General features: G+C 48.2%; 2 protein-coding genes across 2 annotated transcripts in view; one reads left to right on the forward strand and one right to left on the reverse strand.

The window, feature by feature from the left end:
* unk (unk zinc finger) overlaps window positions 1-8,294 on the reverse strand; it is a gene marked incomplete at its 5' end in the record, with an annotated part of 61,143 nt that extends 52,849 nt beyond the window's left edge. Inside the window, 6 exon segments of the mRNA XM_080541585.1 lie at window positions 1,145-1,280; window positions 1,647-1,731; window positions 1,733-1,781; window positions 3,123-3,299; window positions 7,223-7,432; window positions 8,140-8,294. Of these exon segments, the coding sequence (XP_080397711.1) occupies window positions 1,145-1,280; window positions 1,647-1,731; window positions 1,733-1,781; window positions 3,123-3,299; window positions 7,223-7,432; window positions 8,140-8,294 (812 nt within the window).
* A 785-nt stretch (window positions 8,295-9,079) lies between these two features.
* LOC308167366 (histone H3.3A) lies at window positions 9,080-11,987 on the forward strand. The gene is made up of 4 exons (XM_080541782.1): window positions 9,080-9,207; window positions 10,351-10,484; window positions 10,635-10,788; window positions 11,129-11,987. The coding sequence occupies exons 2-4, from the start codon at window positions 10,357-10,359 to the stop codon at window positions 11,255-11,257; spliced, it is 411 nt and encodes a 136-aa protein (XP_080397908.1). The 5' UTR covers window positions 9,080-9,207; window positions 10,351-10,356; the 3' UTR covers window positions 11,258-11,987.
* Window positions 11,988-17,324: the final 5,337 nt, after the last annotated feature.

A 17,324-nucleotide genomic window follows, 5' to 3' on the forward strand; every position in this document is an offset into this window, starting at 1 on the left:
CCACCGGGCGGTAGTCGTTTAGGCAGCTCACGTGCTTTTCTTCGGGACTGGGATGATAGTTGAGGTTTTCAGGCAGGGTGGGATGGTGGCCTGGGACAGGGACTGGTTAAAGATGTTGGTGAAAACCCCGGCCAGCTGGTCGGCGCAGTCTCTCAGCACCCGTCCCAGGACGCCATCCGGCCCGAGGCTTTCCTGGGGTCCACCGCCTTCAGTACGCGTCTCACTTCATGCTCTGTGAGGGTGAGGCTGCTGAGAGCTGGAGAGAGTGGTGTTTGTGTTGCGGTTACCTCCGTTCGCCCCTCGTCGAACCGGGCGTAGAAGGTGTTCAGCTTTCCCGTCAGCAGGGGGTCGTCCTCTGCGGCTGTGAGCCTGTTGGCTCTGAAGTTTGTCATCTGCTGAACCCCCTGCCACATCCGCCTGGAGTCGTTGCTCAGGAGGCATTCCTCAATCTTCTCTCTGTGCTCTGCCTTGGCCGCTTTGATGCCGCGCTTTAGGTTGGCCCTGGTGGAGCTGTACAGCGGTGTGCTCTTCCCTGCGAAGAAGGCGTTGTCCCTCTCGTTGATCAGTTTTTTGACCTTCCCAGTCATCCATGGCTTCGTGTTGGGGTAGACCCGGACCCGTTTGTCCACGGTGACTGAGTTGGTGCAGTTCACTATGTGGTTCAGAACCGACGACGTGTACTGTTCCAGGTCCTCATGCTCATATTCCTGCCATAGGGTGTCATTTAGGCAGATCTGCAGTGGAGCGGACCCTTCTGGCCAGGTTCTGACAGTCTTAGTGGTGATGGGAGCACTTTTCCCCATTGTAGTGTATGCAGGAATCAGGAGGATTGACGCATGGTCAGACATGCCTAGATGAGCTAGCGGACTATTATTAATGGGCCGCTTAGGTGGCGTGGCGGGTAAAGTGTCGACCATGCAACCGCAGGGTTCCCAGTTCGATTCCGGCCGTGGACATGTCCTGCATGTCACCCCTTCTCTCTCTCACCCATCCTCCTGTCAAAATCTCTAATGTTTCTGTCAATAAAAAGAAAAATATGAGTGGGACTGCCCCACTCAGAAAAAATAACTAAAAAAATTAAATAATGCATTCATTTATTCAACATGACAGAGGCGTGTGTGTGTGTGTGTGTGTGTGTGTGTACCTGTATTTGTGTTTGTGTGGACTGCGCCGCCTGTCTTTGCTGTTGTGGTAGTACGGACAGGCGTAACCTTGACGACAGAGACGGGGCGGCTTTTTACACAGCTCCGTCTTATAGTGGGACAGCACATATGTGTTATCTACAGGGGGGGGGGGGAGACAGAGAGACAGAGAGAGGGGAAGAAGGAGGGAGGAGAGGGAGAGAGGGGGGGAGGGAGAGAGAGAGGGAGAGAGGGAGGGAGGCAGGGAGGGAGAGAGAGAAACAGATAGAGAGACAGAGAAAGGGAGAGAGAGAGAGACAGAGAGAGAGAGAGGGGAGGAGGGAGAGGGAGGGATGGAGAAAAAGATGGAGAGAGAGAGAGAAAGGGAGAGAGAAGAGAGAGGTTATTTGATTGAACATACATTACTGTATTTTACTAGATGTTAACTAAAATTCTTCTGTTAATGACATACAACAATAGCTTAACCACATTAGAGCTATGCGTGCGTGCGTGTGTGTTGGTTACCTTGCCAACGTGGCTCCTCCCCCAGGATCTTCTCTATGAGGGCGGTGCTGGCTGCAAGCCCTGACTGCCCCTCCCCCCCGCCCCCCCCCCTCCCCTGCCCCCGGACCCCCCTGGGACTCCATCACCTGCACCTCCCTGGGAACACACACACACACACACACACACACACACACTGATTACCTCACTGACACAGGTGTCACAGCCCAACCTATGACCATACGTTGTGTACCACAGGAGTCCAGAACGTCTGTCTCTTGTCTGTCTGTCTGTCTCTTGTCTGTCTGTCTGTCTGTCTCTTGTCTGTCTGTCTGTCTCTTGTCTGTCTGTCTGTCTCTTGTCTGTCTCTTATCTGTCTCTTGTCTGTCTGTCTCTCTGTCCGTCTCTTGTCTGTCTGTCTGTCCGTCTCTTGTCTGTCTGTCTATCTGTCTCTTGTCTGTCTGTCTCTTGTCTGTCTGTCTGTCTGTCTCTTGTCTGTCTGTCTGTCTCGTCTGTCTCTTGTCTGTCTGTCCGTCTCTTGTCTGTCTGTCCGTCTCTTGTCTGTCTGTCCGTCTCTTGTCTATCTGTCTGTCTGTCTCTTGTCTGTCTGTCTGTCTCTTGTCTGTCTGTCTATCTGTCTCTTGTCTGTCTGTCTATCTGTCTGTCTCTTGTCTGTCTGTCTGTCTCTTGTCTGTCTCTGTCTGTCTCTTGTCTGTCTGTCTGTCTCTTGTCTGTCTGTCCGTCTCTTGTCTGTCTGTCTCTTGTCTATCTGTCTGTCCGTCTCTTGTCTGTCTGTCTGTCTGTCCGTCTCTTGTCTGTCTGTCTGTCCGTCTCTTGTCTGTCTCTTGTCTGTCTGTCCGTCTCCTGTCTGTCTGTCCGTTTCTTGTCTGTCTGTCTCTTGTCTGTCTCTTGTCTGTCTGTCTATCTGTCTGTCCGTCTCTTGTCTGTCTGTCTGTCCGTCTCTTGTCTGTCTGTCTGTCTGTCCGTCTCTTGTCTGTCTGTCTATCTGTCTCTTGTCTGTCTCTTGTCTGTCTGTCTGTCTGTCTCTTGTCTGTCTGTCTGTCTCTGTCTGTCCGTCTCTTGTCTGTCTGTCTCTTGTCTGTCTGTCTATCTGTCTCTTGTCTGTCTCTTGTCTGTCTCTTGTCTGTCTGTCTGTCTGTCTGTCTCTGTCTGTCCGTCTCTTGTCTGTCTGTCTGTCTCTTGTCTATCTGTCTGTCCGTCTCTTGTCTGTCTGTCTGTCTGTCCGTCTCTTGTCTGTCTCTTGTCTGTCTCTTGTCTGTCTCTTGTCTGTCTGTCTATTTGTCTCTTGTCTGTCTGTCTCTTGTCTGTCCGTCTCTTGTCTGTCTGTCTGTCTCTTATCTGTCTCTTGTCTGTCTGTCTGTCTCTTATCTGTCTCTTGTCTGTCTGTCTGTTGTCTGTCTGTCTCTTGTCTGTCTGTCTAACTGTCTGTTTGTCTCTTTCCGTCTGTCTCTGTGTGCGCGCGTGTGTTTGTGTGTGTACCTGATGTCGTAGGCGGGGCAGCGCAGGTCATGTGACCCGTGGGCGAAGGCGCAGTGTGACCCGTTCTTGCTGCAGTGGCCCTTGGCGTCGGTCTCGTGGATACAGGAGCCGGTCTTGTAGTAGCGCAGGTGGTAGCGCCGCTCTGTGTCCCCCGCTGTACGGTGCAGGAACGCACACCTGACACACACACACACACACACACACACACACACACGACACACACGACACACACACAGACACAGAGACGACACGCACAGACACACACAGACAGACACAGACACAGACAGACACACACACAGACACAGACACACACACACACACACACAGACACAGACACACACGCAGACAGACAGACAGGCAGACAGACACACAGACAGAAACAGACAGACAGACAGACAGATAGGACAAACAAACAGACACAGAGACAGACACACAGACAGACAGGCAGACAGACAGACAAGAGGCAGACAGACAGACAGACAGGGTAGAGTTACATTAAGCCTTTAAATGGATTCAAGGACAGTTTCTGTTACTGTCCCCCTGGGTCAAACTGACCTTCTATCTGTCCCCCTGGGTGGGTCCGTTGTTCTTTCTGCACACCGATACACAGATCCAGGATCCAGCAGCGTCGTCGCTGTCGTGTAAACAAGCCCAGCGAAGTTTTTACTGCCCCAGGCGATCAGGCAACCGTTAATGTGGAACCCTGTGTTAGCATCAACCCTGTGTTAGCATCAACCCTGTGTTAGCATCAACCCTGCGTGACGTATCTGGAACCTGGGGGGTTCAGTGATCATGCCCCCTCCCTCCAGCGTCTCCTGACCTCCCTACTGACCTCCCTACTGACCTGCCTACTGACCTGCCTACTGACCTGTCTACTGACCTGCCTACTGACCTGCCTACTGACCTGCCTACTGACCTCCCTACTGACCTGCCTACTGACCTGCCTACTGACCTCCCTACTGACCTCCCTACTGACCTGCCTACTGACCTGCCTACTGACCTGCCTACTGACCTGCCTACTGACCTGCCTACTGACCTGCCTACTGACCTGTCTACTGACCTGCCTACTGACCTGCCTACTGACCTGCCTACTGACCTCCCTACTGACCTCCCTACTGACCTGCCTACTGACCTCCCTACTGACCTCCCTACTGACCTGCCTACTGACCTGCCTACTGACCTCACTACTGACCTGCTTACTGACCTGCCTACTGACCTCCCTACTGACCTCCCTACTGACCTGCCTACTGACCTGCCTACTGACCTCCCTACTGACCTGCCTACTGACCTGCCTACTGACCTCCCTACTGACCTCCCTACTGACCTCCCTACTGACCTCCCTACTGACCTGCCTACTGACCTGCCTACTGACCTGCCTACTGACCTGCCTACTGACCTCCCTACTGACCTGCCTACTGACCTGCCTACTGACCTGCCTACTGACCTGCCTACTGACCTCCCTACTGACCTCCCTACTGACCTGCCTACTGACCTGCCTACTGACCTCCCTACTGACCTGCCTACTGACCTGCCTACTGACCTGCCTACTGACCTGCCTACTGACCTCCCTACTGACCTCCCTACTGACCTGCCTACTGACCTCCCTACTGACCTGCCTACTGACCTCCCTACTGACCTGCCTACTGACCTGCCTACTGACCTCCCTACTGACCTGCCTACTGACCTCCCTACTGACCTGCCTACTGACCTGCCTACTGACCTCCCTACTGACCTGCCTACTGACCTGCCTACTGACCTGCCTACTGACCTGCCTACTGACCTCCCTACTGACCTGCCTACTGACCTGCCTACTGACCTGCCTACTGACCTGCCTACTGACCTGCCTACTGACCTCTCTACTGACCTCCCTACTGACCTGCCTACTGACCTGCCTACTGACCTCCCTACTGACCTGCCTATTGACCTGCCTACTGACCTGCCTACTGACCTCCCTACTGACCTGCCTACTGACCTGCCTATTGACCTCACTACTGACCTCCCTACTGACCTCCCTACTGACCTCCCTACTGACCTGCCTACTGACCTCTCTACTGACCTCCCTACTGACCTGCCTACTGACCTCCCTACTGACCTGCCTACTGACCTCCCTACTGACCTCTCTACTGACCTCCCTACTGACCTGCCTACTGACCTCCCTACTGACCTGCCTACTGACCTGCCTACTGACCTGCCTACTGACCTGCCTACTGACCTCCCTACTGACCTCCCTACTGACCTGCCTATTGACCTCACTATTGACCTGCCTATTGACCTGCCTACTGACCTGCCTACTGACCTGCCTATTGACCTCCCTACTGACCTCACTATTGACCTGCCTACTGACCTGCCTATTGACCTGCCTACTGACCTGCCTATTGACCTGCCTACTGACCTCCCTACTGACCTCACTATTGACCTGCCTACTGACCTGCCTATTGACCTGCCTACTGACCTGCCTATTGACCTGCCTACTGACCTGCCTACTGACCTGCCTATTGACCTCCCTACTGACCTGCCTACTGACCTGCCTACTGACCTCCCTACTGCGTCTCCTGGTCTCTGTCAAACGCCACCGGTCTCCGTCAGAGGACGAGACGTGTGAGGGGCGTCAATGGACTGCTGTTCAATCATTAGCATTCTCTCTCATTGGGTGTTCACACCGGCAAAGAACCGGTCCGGTTCGTGTTCGCGAACCAAGTCTGGAACCGGCTGGCGCGTTCAGACCCAAACTCAATTGGTTCGGAGCCTGAAAAGTTGGTTCGCAGCGGGAACCAGAAAATAGTGGTTCTCAAGCGGGAACCAAAACGTAGAACAGTCACGTCGTCAGTGGGTGTGTCTATGACATCGTCAGTGGGTGTGTCTATGACATCATCAGTGGGTGTGTCATATTCTAGGCTGCAGAGACCAGCAAGAAGGAAGGAGTCAACATGTAGTCTAATCTAAATCTAATCATTAGTGATCAAAACAATATCAAAAGTTTCATCATTCTCTCTATCTTCCTCACATGCTCAGCAAACACACACACGCGCGAACGCAAATTTCATAAGCCATCCAGCAATAGAGCAGCTGGTTAGTAAGAGAACGCGTGCAGAAAATGTCTTTTGTTTTGTTAAATAGAAAATAGTGTTTATTTCAGATACTCAAGTGGAAGATATTCTCCTCATGTCCAGTGAAGTAGCTGCCATCTAGTTGTGACATTTTTGTTTATCCCGCCCCTTCATCACCCAGCGTTGATGACGTGGATGGTTCTGGTTACACTGGTATGAACGCGGGCTGGTTCGCCAGACAGCACCAAGGTTCAGAGGTTCCTGAACGCGAACCAGAACGGTTCATTGCCGGTGTGAAAGCCCTATGAGTGGCTTAGTGGTCTGATGGCCGGTGGCAGAGTGCTAATGTGTGGTAATGTACCAGGAGAAGTGGAGGACCGGAGGGTTTTCAGCTGCTAATAGCTGCCAGGAGTAAACAGTACTTACAGCACTTCTAACTAGAGAGCTGTATAAGTAGGTGGAAGAAAGCTGTTAGCAGGAGCATCCTCTATAAACGGTACTTACAGCACTTCTAACTAGAGAGCTGTATAAGTAGGTGGTCGAAAGCTGTTAGCGGGAGCATCCTCTATAAGCGTGTTAATTAGACTAATTAGAGCCTAATCGATAGACGGAACAGACAAAAAGATTTCCATACGGGGCTTGAAACCTAATCCTAGACTAAAAATGCATCTTCAATGGAGATGTTTCCATTGCAAGTGTGATTTAGTCCATGGCCGGGCTTAAGGCCTGTGTTTGTGAAACAAACGGTTTCACAGGACTCTATTAGGAGTTTACACAGCTGGACTTTGAGACCGATGTCCCATAGGGCTGGACAACAACAAAAAAAGGACAATAAAAAATTAAAATCACTGAGGCTGCGTTTCATTCAATTCGCTCTGAGAAATCTGACCAGCACTCATGGAACGCCCTGTCGTCCAATCAAATGACTTGGTCCCTTTATGACGTTGAACCCGGTGTGCGCTCCGGCGCGCTCAGAGCGATTTTTTTTATGAACGCAGCCTGAACTCAAATCTTCTTCCCTCACCTCCCTCCCCTCCCCTCCCCGCTACTCACTCATCTCCGTCGGGGCAGGTGCCTGACCCCTCCTCGTACTTGGTGCAGTAAACGTCTGGGCTGTAGTTAAACGTCCCGTCTCTCCTCCGGATGGGCCGGCGGCGCCGCTGGTTGAGGAAGTGCCAGTGGAAGCAGGCGAAGGGCCGGTGCTGCGTGCACTTATGCTGCACGAACAGAGGACACTGCTCTGTCCTGAACTCCTTCAGGTATCTTGGGAGGTGGGGGGGGGGGGAAGAGAAAAGAGAGACAACGTGAAGAAAACGTTGACAGTGGAAACAGTGTGCACGCATCAGCAGCACTCACACCAAGATATGGATGAGCAAGATAACAATAACAACAGCGTGCTGAGATCTTCTCCCTCTCTCTGTCTCCTTCTCTCTCTCTCTGTCTCCTTCTCTCTCTGTCTCTCTCTCTCTCTGTCTCCTTCTCTCTCTGTCTCCTTCTCTCTCTCTCCCTCTCTCTCTCTCCTTCTCTCTCTCTCTGTCTCCTTCTCTCTCTGTCTCCTTCTCTCTCTCTCCCTCTCTCTCTCTCCCTCCCCCCCTCCACACACACACACACAAACCTCTGATTGAGCCATTAAGCACAGTTGTCTCAGTGGCATGGTTCATTTCCACTGATCATATTGTTCATATAAATAATAATAAATTTAAAAAACACATTTGACAGCTGGTTTGGTGCTCCACTCCTGTGCCACAGTTCCCAAACACACATCACCGCTCATTGACTGGTTATTTCCGAGCAGGCCACAACTCTCCACAACTACAACTGCCCCAAACCTGGACAGGTTACACACTGCTGGAACCAGGAGAGAGACGAGGAAGTCGATTTTGAAACAAATACGACCTGGCTGATTGACCCGATCCTCCTCTCCAGAGTTGTGTTTTGGTATGTGCGTCAATGCATGTGAGTCTACGTACGTGTAATGTTGGGGCTTCTCAGGCTGGACGTGCAGCACGGTGGCGGGGGACGTGGAGCCTCCTGCCGGGGAGGATGAAGAGGAGGAGGAGGAGGGTCCCGCGGTGGTCGTGGTCCCCTGGCAGCCCGGGGGTTGTGTGTTGTGTGTTTTAGACATCTTCTTTTCCCCCGTTCAAATCTGTTCAAACAGCGTCCTGGGGACAAGTGTGCGTCGAAGTCCGCATTCTGGAGTGTTGTGCGCACGCGCCTGATACCAGGAAGTGGAAATGTCAGGCCGGTGAGGTGAACTGTGGGACACGTAGTTTCATTGTTGCAGGCTTGACATCGGCCTACAAGATCATTTTAAAATGTTCCGGATGTGGCTAGTCGCTTAACAGACATGTTTATCCTCTGCACACCTCAATAAAGCAACAATAAAATATAGTGTATTTTGGAATATTCGCATATATTTTATCATATAATTATCCCTGTGAAAGGAGCTCATTATATCAGAGCCCGTCTGTTCATATCCTGTCCTGACTGATAAACAGTCATAACAACAGTTATGTCATGTCAACATGAAACGCAGACAGTGTAATTGGTAATTGCAGTGCATGTTCAGGAGGATGACACATAGTTGTAAAAGACATGCCGCGACATGTTTCAACCAGTTTCATATCCATGTTTGTGTCATTTTGAAAGAATGTTTATTTTTTTCCCAGTCGCATGGGATTCTATCGCTTCGGATTCTGAGGATATGATTGGCTGCTAATCACAAAACATGACCAATGGGATTATTCCTTTCAGTAGCCAATGGGAGAGCATGTGGAGTATATACCAACTAATCATCGAATGAGAATTTTTCTTTTTTTAAACATTCTAATCACCATCTGTCCAATCACCACCCGGTTTAAGAAGTCGGTTAGTTGACGTCATTGGAAAGTATAAATCTTCTCCCTACCCCCTTCTTCTCTCATAAATATCACTCCCCCTTCTTCTCTCATCAGTATTGTTTCGTGTCTTTTGCCGAAAGGATCGTAGTCGGCCAGTCCACCTGTCAACGTCGTGATCTAAACCAGCAGTAAGAACAGGTAAGTGGATGTGGATTTACATTGTGTTGTTTAGCTTCCATTCACACCTGTTTGACGTAGTGGTTGTAACCAGCCGTGTTACTCTAACCAAGGCTGCGTTCGTAAATTCGCTCTGAGAGTGCCGGAGCGCACACTGGGTCCAACGTCATAAAGGGACCAAGTAATTTGATTGGACAAGAGGCATTCCATGAGTGCTGATCAGATTTCCAGGGCGAATTTACTAACGCAGCCACTAACTGCTAGATATAGAACAATAGAACTCAGAGTGGAGCTCCGAGATGGCGGACGGTGGTTAGCTTAGCTATCTAGCATAGCTGTCTAGTAACAGGCCACGTAGGATTTCCGCTGTGGCGTTCAGACTCTACTTGAATAGTTGGGTTTATAGTTGACAAACCGTGTGGTATGTAGGTCGTTAGCTGGGTTGGCTCCGTTTTAACGCGACCTGCGAGGCGGTGCGTGAACATGGCCGCTACCGTCAGTTAGCCAGGTTAGCTGGTTGTCTTGCTAGCTCGGTGGTTATCTGCTCGGCTCTGTTTATCTGTCCGTATTCAGCCCAACTGCCAGACTGCGGGACGTTTCATTCAGACTGAATTTGGCAGACATTGTTTGATCATACCCAGTCGGTGTGAACATTGTTTATTTATATGATTTGAAATGGCGTTCAGCCCGCTCGAAGGAACAAAGCCTGCAGCAGCAGTACGTAATGCCACTATGGGCGCTGGGCCGGGCCCAGGAAGCTGATGAATGCCGGGGTGCTGGGGGCTGGTGAAGGCGGGGTTGGGAGCGGGTTCATAATCGAGCGAACCCACTAGACTCCCGGGCCCCTTACTCTAACCGTAGGGGAGGGGGGAGGGGTGCGTTCAAAACAACACTGCGTGTAATACCCGAAACTGGCAAGTAATCAGTTAAGTTAAAGGTTCGTGTTACAACCGTGATGGGTAAATAATATTGGTTTACATTAACAGGCTTATTAACCGTCAACGTCTGAAGTATGCGTAATTTTAGCTTTTCTGTAGCAATTTTCTAATCTGCCGCCGTTCTAGGGTGGAGAATATGTTGATGTTCTGCCATTAGTGGGTCGATTGTATGTGAAAGCCTTGTTTGAACGCGTTGTTAATGATCCCTATTGTGTTTCCTCGTCAGTGAGAGATGGCTCGTACCAAGCAGACCGCCCGTAAGTCCACAGGAGGAAAAGCGCCAAGGAAGCAGCTCGCGACCAAGGCGGCCAGGAAGAGTGCGCCCTCCACTGGCGGCGTGAAGAAGCCCCATCGTTACAGGTCATCTAACATGTTTCACTGGCTTTACGGCGTTTGTTTGATTTTTGGCTCTCCCCAAAAAATGCCTGTACAAGCTTTGACCACTTGATTGTGTTTGTGTCCAACTCTGTCCCAGAGTAGTGAACTCAACTTTGTTCTGCTTCCCTCCAGGCCCGGCACCGTGGCTCTGAGAGAGATCCGTCGCTACCAGAAGTCCACTGAGCTGCTGATCCGCAAGCTGCCCTTCCAGCGCCTGGTGAGGGAGATCGCCCAGGACTTCAAGACCGACCTGCGCTTCCAGAGCGCTGCCATCGGAGCTCTTCAGGTGAGGCACCGGTGTGTGTGTGTGCAGTACAGCATGGTTGTAAGGCTCTGTGTGTCATGGTTGGAAGGCTCTGTGTGTCATGGTTGGAAGGCTCTGTGTCATGGTTGGAAGGCTCTGTGTGTCATGGTTGGAAGGCTCTGTGTGTCATGGTTGGAAGGCTCTGTGTGTCATGGTTGGAAGGCTCTGTGTGTCATGGTTGGAAGGCTCTGTGTGTCATGGTTGGAAGGCTACGGGTTGGAGCAAGTTTATGTTGTCTGCAGTTTTGGTTTCATTCACTGATCCAACAAATGCCTGACTGAACTAGTGAACTGAGGCTTGTTTCTCCCTGTGTGTCCAACAGGAGGCCAGCGAGGCGTACCTGGTGGGTCTGTTTGAGGACACCAACCTCTGCGCCATCCACGCCAAGCGTGTCACCATCATGCCCAAAGACATCCAGCTGGCCCGCAGGATAAGGGGAGAGAGGGCCTAAACGACCCGCTCCAGACTAAAACAACCCTATTTATCATACTTAACCATTTTGTGGACTTTTTTTTTGTTTTTTTGTTTCCTTCTTTGATATTTGTAATGTATTTTAGAATGAAAAAGATCAGTCATTCCAAACAAACCTGAAATTCAGATCTGGGTAGTTGAGGTGTGCAGCAGAACATTGTAGGGAATAATCTGCTTGGCTTCAATTGCAAAATGTGGCTTGTTTGCATGTGAACAGAGGAGTTGAGAAAACATGGTACTAGGACGTTAATCACCACCATATCGACTGTCCTCAAGCCTAATTGTCAAAGCAGGAAAATGTCCCTCTTCACATGTTTTAAAAGCATTTTGAGTCCTTGTGGGTAGTGTAGGCTCCAGATGAGGTTGGAGCTAGGTGGGTGTGTAATTTCAAAATGGCTGAATTCTTCTAATAGTTTCTGGGGGGGGGGGGGGGTCTTAAGGATCCTTCATTCATTCATTTCCACTCAGCAGTCTGCCACCAGCATGTCTTGCACACCTGGTCACTCCATTGTGGTGTCACTACTGTCAGGGTGTTGGTGCGTTAAACTCTGGACACTAGAACAACCAGGAGCATGACGACCCCCCCTTGTATATTTTCTGGACTGCTTTTTACATGTTATTTTTCCAACATAAGAAACCTTGGCAGCTACATTTAATACTATTTATGAAAGTGTTGTCACATTGTAGTCTTTCTATTAAATGTCTTTACGAGTAAAAAAACACTGTCGTTTCTTGTTTGTCTGTTAGTAGCACCCTCATGGATTGGTATGAACAAGATTTTTTTAACCCATGTTTATTTTATATCTACATGGAAGACACATTGTTCAACATGTAACAATCACATATTGTAGACAATTGTTAGTGTATATACATTAACTTCACTGTACAGCAACATATAGGCACAATTATAGAACTAGCGTTCTCTGTCCTTGAGTACAATCACATCTCTAAAAACATTTAGAAACTTGGCGTGTATCCAGGACTAGTCTCATACAAACCATTCTGTGTGTTTGAAACCAGTTGCTGTGGGAGGGGGAGAAATGAGAACCATACTTGTGAGAACTGACTTGTCACAGCGATTTCCAGTGTTGTGATCACACGATCTCACTAAACATGCTTTACACCGAAATTACTTTGTTGTCAATTCCCTTCCTATCATAGAGTTGTGTATTATTAGCATACGATGCTACAAGAGGCGTGTTTATTAGCATAAGATGCTACAGTAGACACTCACCGATGCGGCTGACTATCTCCTCACACTCCTTCCCGCTGCCCGCCCGCAGCACCACGCAGCAGAACCCTGTCGCCTGAGGAGCTTCTGGTGAGTCTCTGAGAACAGCCAATCACACCCTCAGATAACATCTGCTCTCAGCCAATGACAACAGAGCAGGGACCAGCTCAGAGCGTTTCATCATCCCTGCTACTACCCACTCTGGCCAGCAGGGGGAGCTGTGCAGTAAGACAGGAATGCAGAAAGACTGGATGCCTACCACTAGTCCATATCCTCCCAAGGATGTTATGCTATTTTTGTTCATCAAGGCGCATGAATAATTGAAGGGCATTAATCACAAGTGCAGTGGATTTTCATTTGCATAGATTATTAGGTTGACTGTTGTGGTGGAGGAAGCCTACAAACGCTGTTGATGTGTATTCTCTGGTTCTGTTGTGACGAGTGGAGGCTCTTACAGAGACATTGATGTGTGTTCTCTGGTTCTGTTGTGATGAGTGGAGGCTCTTACAGAGACATTGATGTGTGTTCTGTTGTGATGAGTGGAGGCTCTTACAGAGACATTGATGTGTGTTCTCTGGTTCTGTTGTGATGAGTTGAGGCTCTTACAGAGACATTGATGTGTGTTCTCTGGTTCTGTTGTGATGAGTGGAGGCTCTTACAGAGACATTGACATTTTGGGCATTTAGCAGATGCCTTTATCCAAAGCGACTTGCAAAAAAATAAATTTGTCATTGATAGGCCTGTACTATGGAGGATGAATCGTGGCCACAATGAAATACAAAATGCATTTCGATGTGTGTATTGCATTTCATTGTGGCACGATTCATCCTCCATACTATACTAGCTACGCTAGGGCTGTGTTCGGAATAGCGTACTAGCATACTGCATACTAGGGATGCACCGAAATGAAAATTCTTGGCCGAGGCCGAATTTAAGGAAACACTTGGCCGAATACCGAATACCGAATGTGTATCGGCAGTTTTTAATTTTATCATTGCATAAACTAAATACATTTTGCTTTTTATTCATGCTTCTCAAAGAAAGAAATTGAGATTGAAAAAAAAAAACTTTTATTGAACATTCCAGCAGACATCAGTCTATACCAACAAAGCACAATAAATAAAATAAAGATGGCTGCGAAAAAGATGAGTATCTAAGAACTCTCCCACACTCTCACTGTAAACACTCATAATGGGTGTAAAAGGTGTCCTTTGTTTATTTATATCACTGAATATCTTCAACAAATTGCACTTTGTGTTCACACTGTAGAGAAAAAATGCAGTGCTACAAAAATAATAATGAACGAATCTAACTCAATGAAATGTCCGTGTTCAGTTTATGAGAGATCCAGATCGGATCAGTATAGGTATTATCTTCGCCACTAGATGGCGCTGGAACTTCATCAAAACACGCCCACTATTCGGTGGTAAACATTCGGTGTTTTCACACATTCGGCCGAATACCGAATGTGCTTTATTTTGCGATATTCGTCCGAATACATTCGGTGGCCGAATGTTCGGTGCATCCCTACTGCATACTAGCATACTCAATGAGTATATACTGCATACTACCTACTAAATTCACAATAATAGTATAGTAGTATCCGAAAACCAGCCGACCATTATGTATACTCCATACTGCCTCCCAGAATGCATTTCGCCGGGAGCGGCGAATTTAAACCTCCATTTTAAACCTCCATTAGCTAAAATATGTAATTTTGGCTTTACAAGTGTTAACATGTCATTTTATGAAGTTTTAATATGTTTTCAGGCGAGAAAGTAACCACATATATTCCCAAAATGTGTCCAGTTTACCAAAATAACCCGTTTATATATCTGATCTGACGATTTTTTTGCGTCTTCTGTTCGCTAGCTGCGTTCGTAAATTCGCCCTGGAAATAGGATCAGCACTCATGGAATGCCTCTTGTCCAATCAAATTACCTGGTCCCTTTATGACGTTGCACCCAGTGTGCGCTCCGGCGCTCTCAGAGCGATTTTAACTTCTCCCTTCATCCAGGACACCTTGTGCATAGTCTACCCACAAATAGAGTGCTTATAATAAAGTTCCATGAACAAGAGTGCTCCAAGCACAGGCATATGGATGCTTAGGGTCATGGTCCTCTTGCTCACGGCCATACTAGCCTGAATACGCCCGATCTCGTCCGACCTCGGAAGCTAAGCAGGGTTGGTGCTGTAAGCTTTTCGTTCCTCCGCGTTACCGAGGAGAGGCGCGTGCAGCGGCCGAGGAGAGTGCACTCTTTCCGGATAGACATTTATGCATGCTCTCGGGGTTCGAAACATAACTTCCCGGGGTGCCAGTGGGTTGGTTGATGGCTCAAAATGACCGTATAGCGATGGTGGAGTTAGCAAAGTAGTATTGTGTTTTTACCACCTTCCTAGCCGGTGTTATTCACGGACAAATACGGTGCCCGGGGCACACTCTTTGCGGGTTAATAACGTCGCTTTACCGGGGCTTACGGTGAAAATTCAAATGTGTCCGGACAGGGGAGAGGGGCGGGATCGTAAATCACTTTGAATGGAGTCGATTGGAGACCCCCATCGATGTCGACACTGCTCAGCATACTGCTACTAGCTTACTGGCTTGCTATATTGTTGTCTTAACAGTTGGTAAAATAACATGATTAAAATAAATATATATGAGCAATAACATATCGTGGGCAAGCACTACAACCAACTTGTCCGTCTGAAGCTACAATACTGGGATCATTCGTGATTGGGCTACAAACAGTCAAATACTAGGTGAACATGTACGTATGTAAGACACAAATAAACTTGGATTTCATGCATTTCAAGTGGCATATTTGTAATCATGACGATGTAGTCATGTCTAAGAATGCATTTCACCATGTTAATGTTAATTATTGTTAATACATGTTAATTCCCAGTATAGTGAAAATACCACCGCTCATCCGTGATCAGACTTAGCTGGGGTGCTGCAGCTGAAGAGTATCAAATAGAGTGCAAAAAAGCAGCATCTGCACACTCAAATATGTGCAAAAAACTATGTTTATTGCAAGCTTTCGGTCCCCAGGCTATCGGACAATGTAAACAAAAGCTGTATGACAAGTTTGTATGACGCAGTTTGACGAGGCTGAAAGCGCACAGGGTTGCCAGATGGGATTGACAATTTACAGCCTAAACTTTCTATAACCTCAAAATCAAGTAGCCCATTCGGCGGTAACCCGCCCCATCTGGCAACCCTGGACGCAACTCTGGACGCGAAATGCATTTTGGGAAATAGGAGCCGAGCTAGTGTCCATCAAAACCGACTTAAATTTTACCGGAAATAACTGCTCGCCTACTAAATTTCTCGCATACTCAAATCTCGCATACTGTACAGTTCGAACGTACTACATACTCAAAATCTACGTCATATCTAGTATGAGTAGTATGCTAGTACGCTATTCCGAACACAGCCTAGGTCTTAATGATGTAGCAATGTCACGATTCATCCTCCATACTATACTAGCTACGCTAGGTCTTAATGATGTAGCAATGTCAATATTTCAAACCCTGATGAGGATACTTACGCCACACAGAATGCAAAGATGGTGTAGTCCGGCTGGCCGAACCTCCCGACACAGGAGACCTCTGGATAATGATGCTGGAACAACTCCTTGGCAAAATATACACACACACACACACACACACACACAGACAGAGACACACACACACGCACACACACACACAGGCAGACAGACAGACAGACAGACAGACAGACAGAGAGACACACACACAGACAGACAGACAGACAGAGACACACACACAGACAGATAGACAGACAGAGACAGACAGACAGACAGACAGACAGACACACACACACAGGAAGAAATAATGAAATAATGAGAATTTCAACACGTTTGATTAGATCTCCATATCATAACAGAGTCATTCCTGTCAGAGGTAAGGTAACAGAGTCATTCCTGTCAGAGGTAAGGTAACAGAGTCATTCCTGTCAGAGGTAAGATAACAGAGTCATTCCTGTCAGAGTAAAGATAACAGAGTCATTCCTGTCAGAGGTAAGATAACAGAGTCATTCCTGTCAGAGTAAAGGTAACAGAGTCATTCCTGTCAGAGGTAAGGTAACAGAGTCATTCCTGTCAGAGGTAAGGTAACAGAGTCATTCCTGTCAGAGTAAAGATAACAGAGTCATTCCTGTCAGAGTAAAGATAACAGAGTCATTCCTGTCAGAGGTAAGGTAACAGAGTCATTCCTGTCAGAGGTAAGATAACAGAGTCATTCCTGTCAGAGGTAAGATAACAGAGTCATTCCTGTCAGAGTAAAGGTAACAGAGTCATTCCTGTCAGAGGTAAGGTAACAGAGTCATTCCTGTCAGAGGTAAGATAACAGAGTCATTCCTGTCAGAGGTAAGGTAACAGAGTCATTCCTGTCAGAGTAAAGGTAACAGAGTCATTCCTGTCAGCGGTAAGGTAACAGAGTCATTCCTGTCAGAGTAAAGATAACAGAGTCATTCCTGTCAGAGGTAAGGTAACAGAGTCATTCCTGTCAGAGGTAAGACAACAGAGTCATTCCTGTCAGAGTAAAGATAACAGAGTCATTCCTGTCAGAGGTAAGATAACAGAGTCATTCCTATTAGAGGTAAGGTAACAGAGTCATTCCTGTCAGAGGTAAGATAACAGAGTCATTCCTGTCAGAGTAAAGGTAACAGAGTCATTCCTGTCAGAGGTAAGGTAACAGAGTCATTCCTGTCAGAGGTAAGATAACAGAGTCATTCCTGTCAGAGTAAAGATAACAGAGTCATTCCTGTCAGAGGTAAGATAACAGAGTCATTCCT

The sequence above is a fragment of the Nansenia antarctica genome, assembly GCF_963989245.1.
Source record: "Nansenia antarctica genome assembly, chromosome: 11".
Taxonomy (NCBI): Eukaryota; Metazoa; Chordata; class Actinopteri; order Argentiniformes; family Microstomatidae; genus Nansenia; species Nansenia antarctica.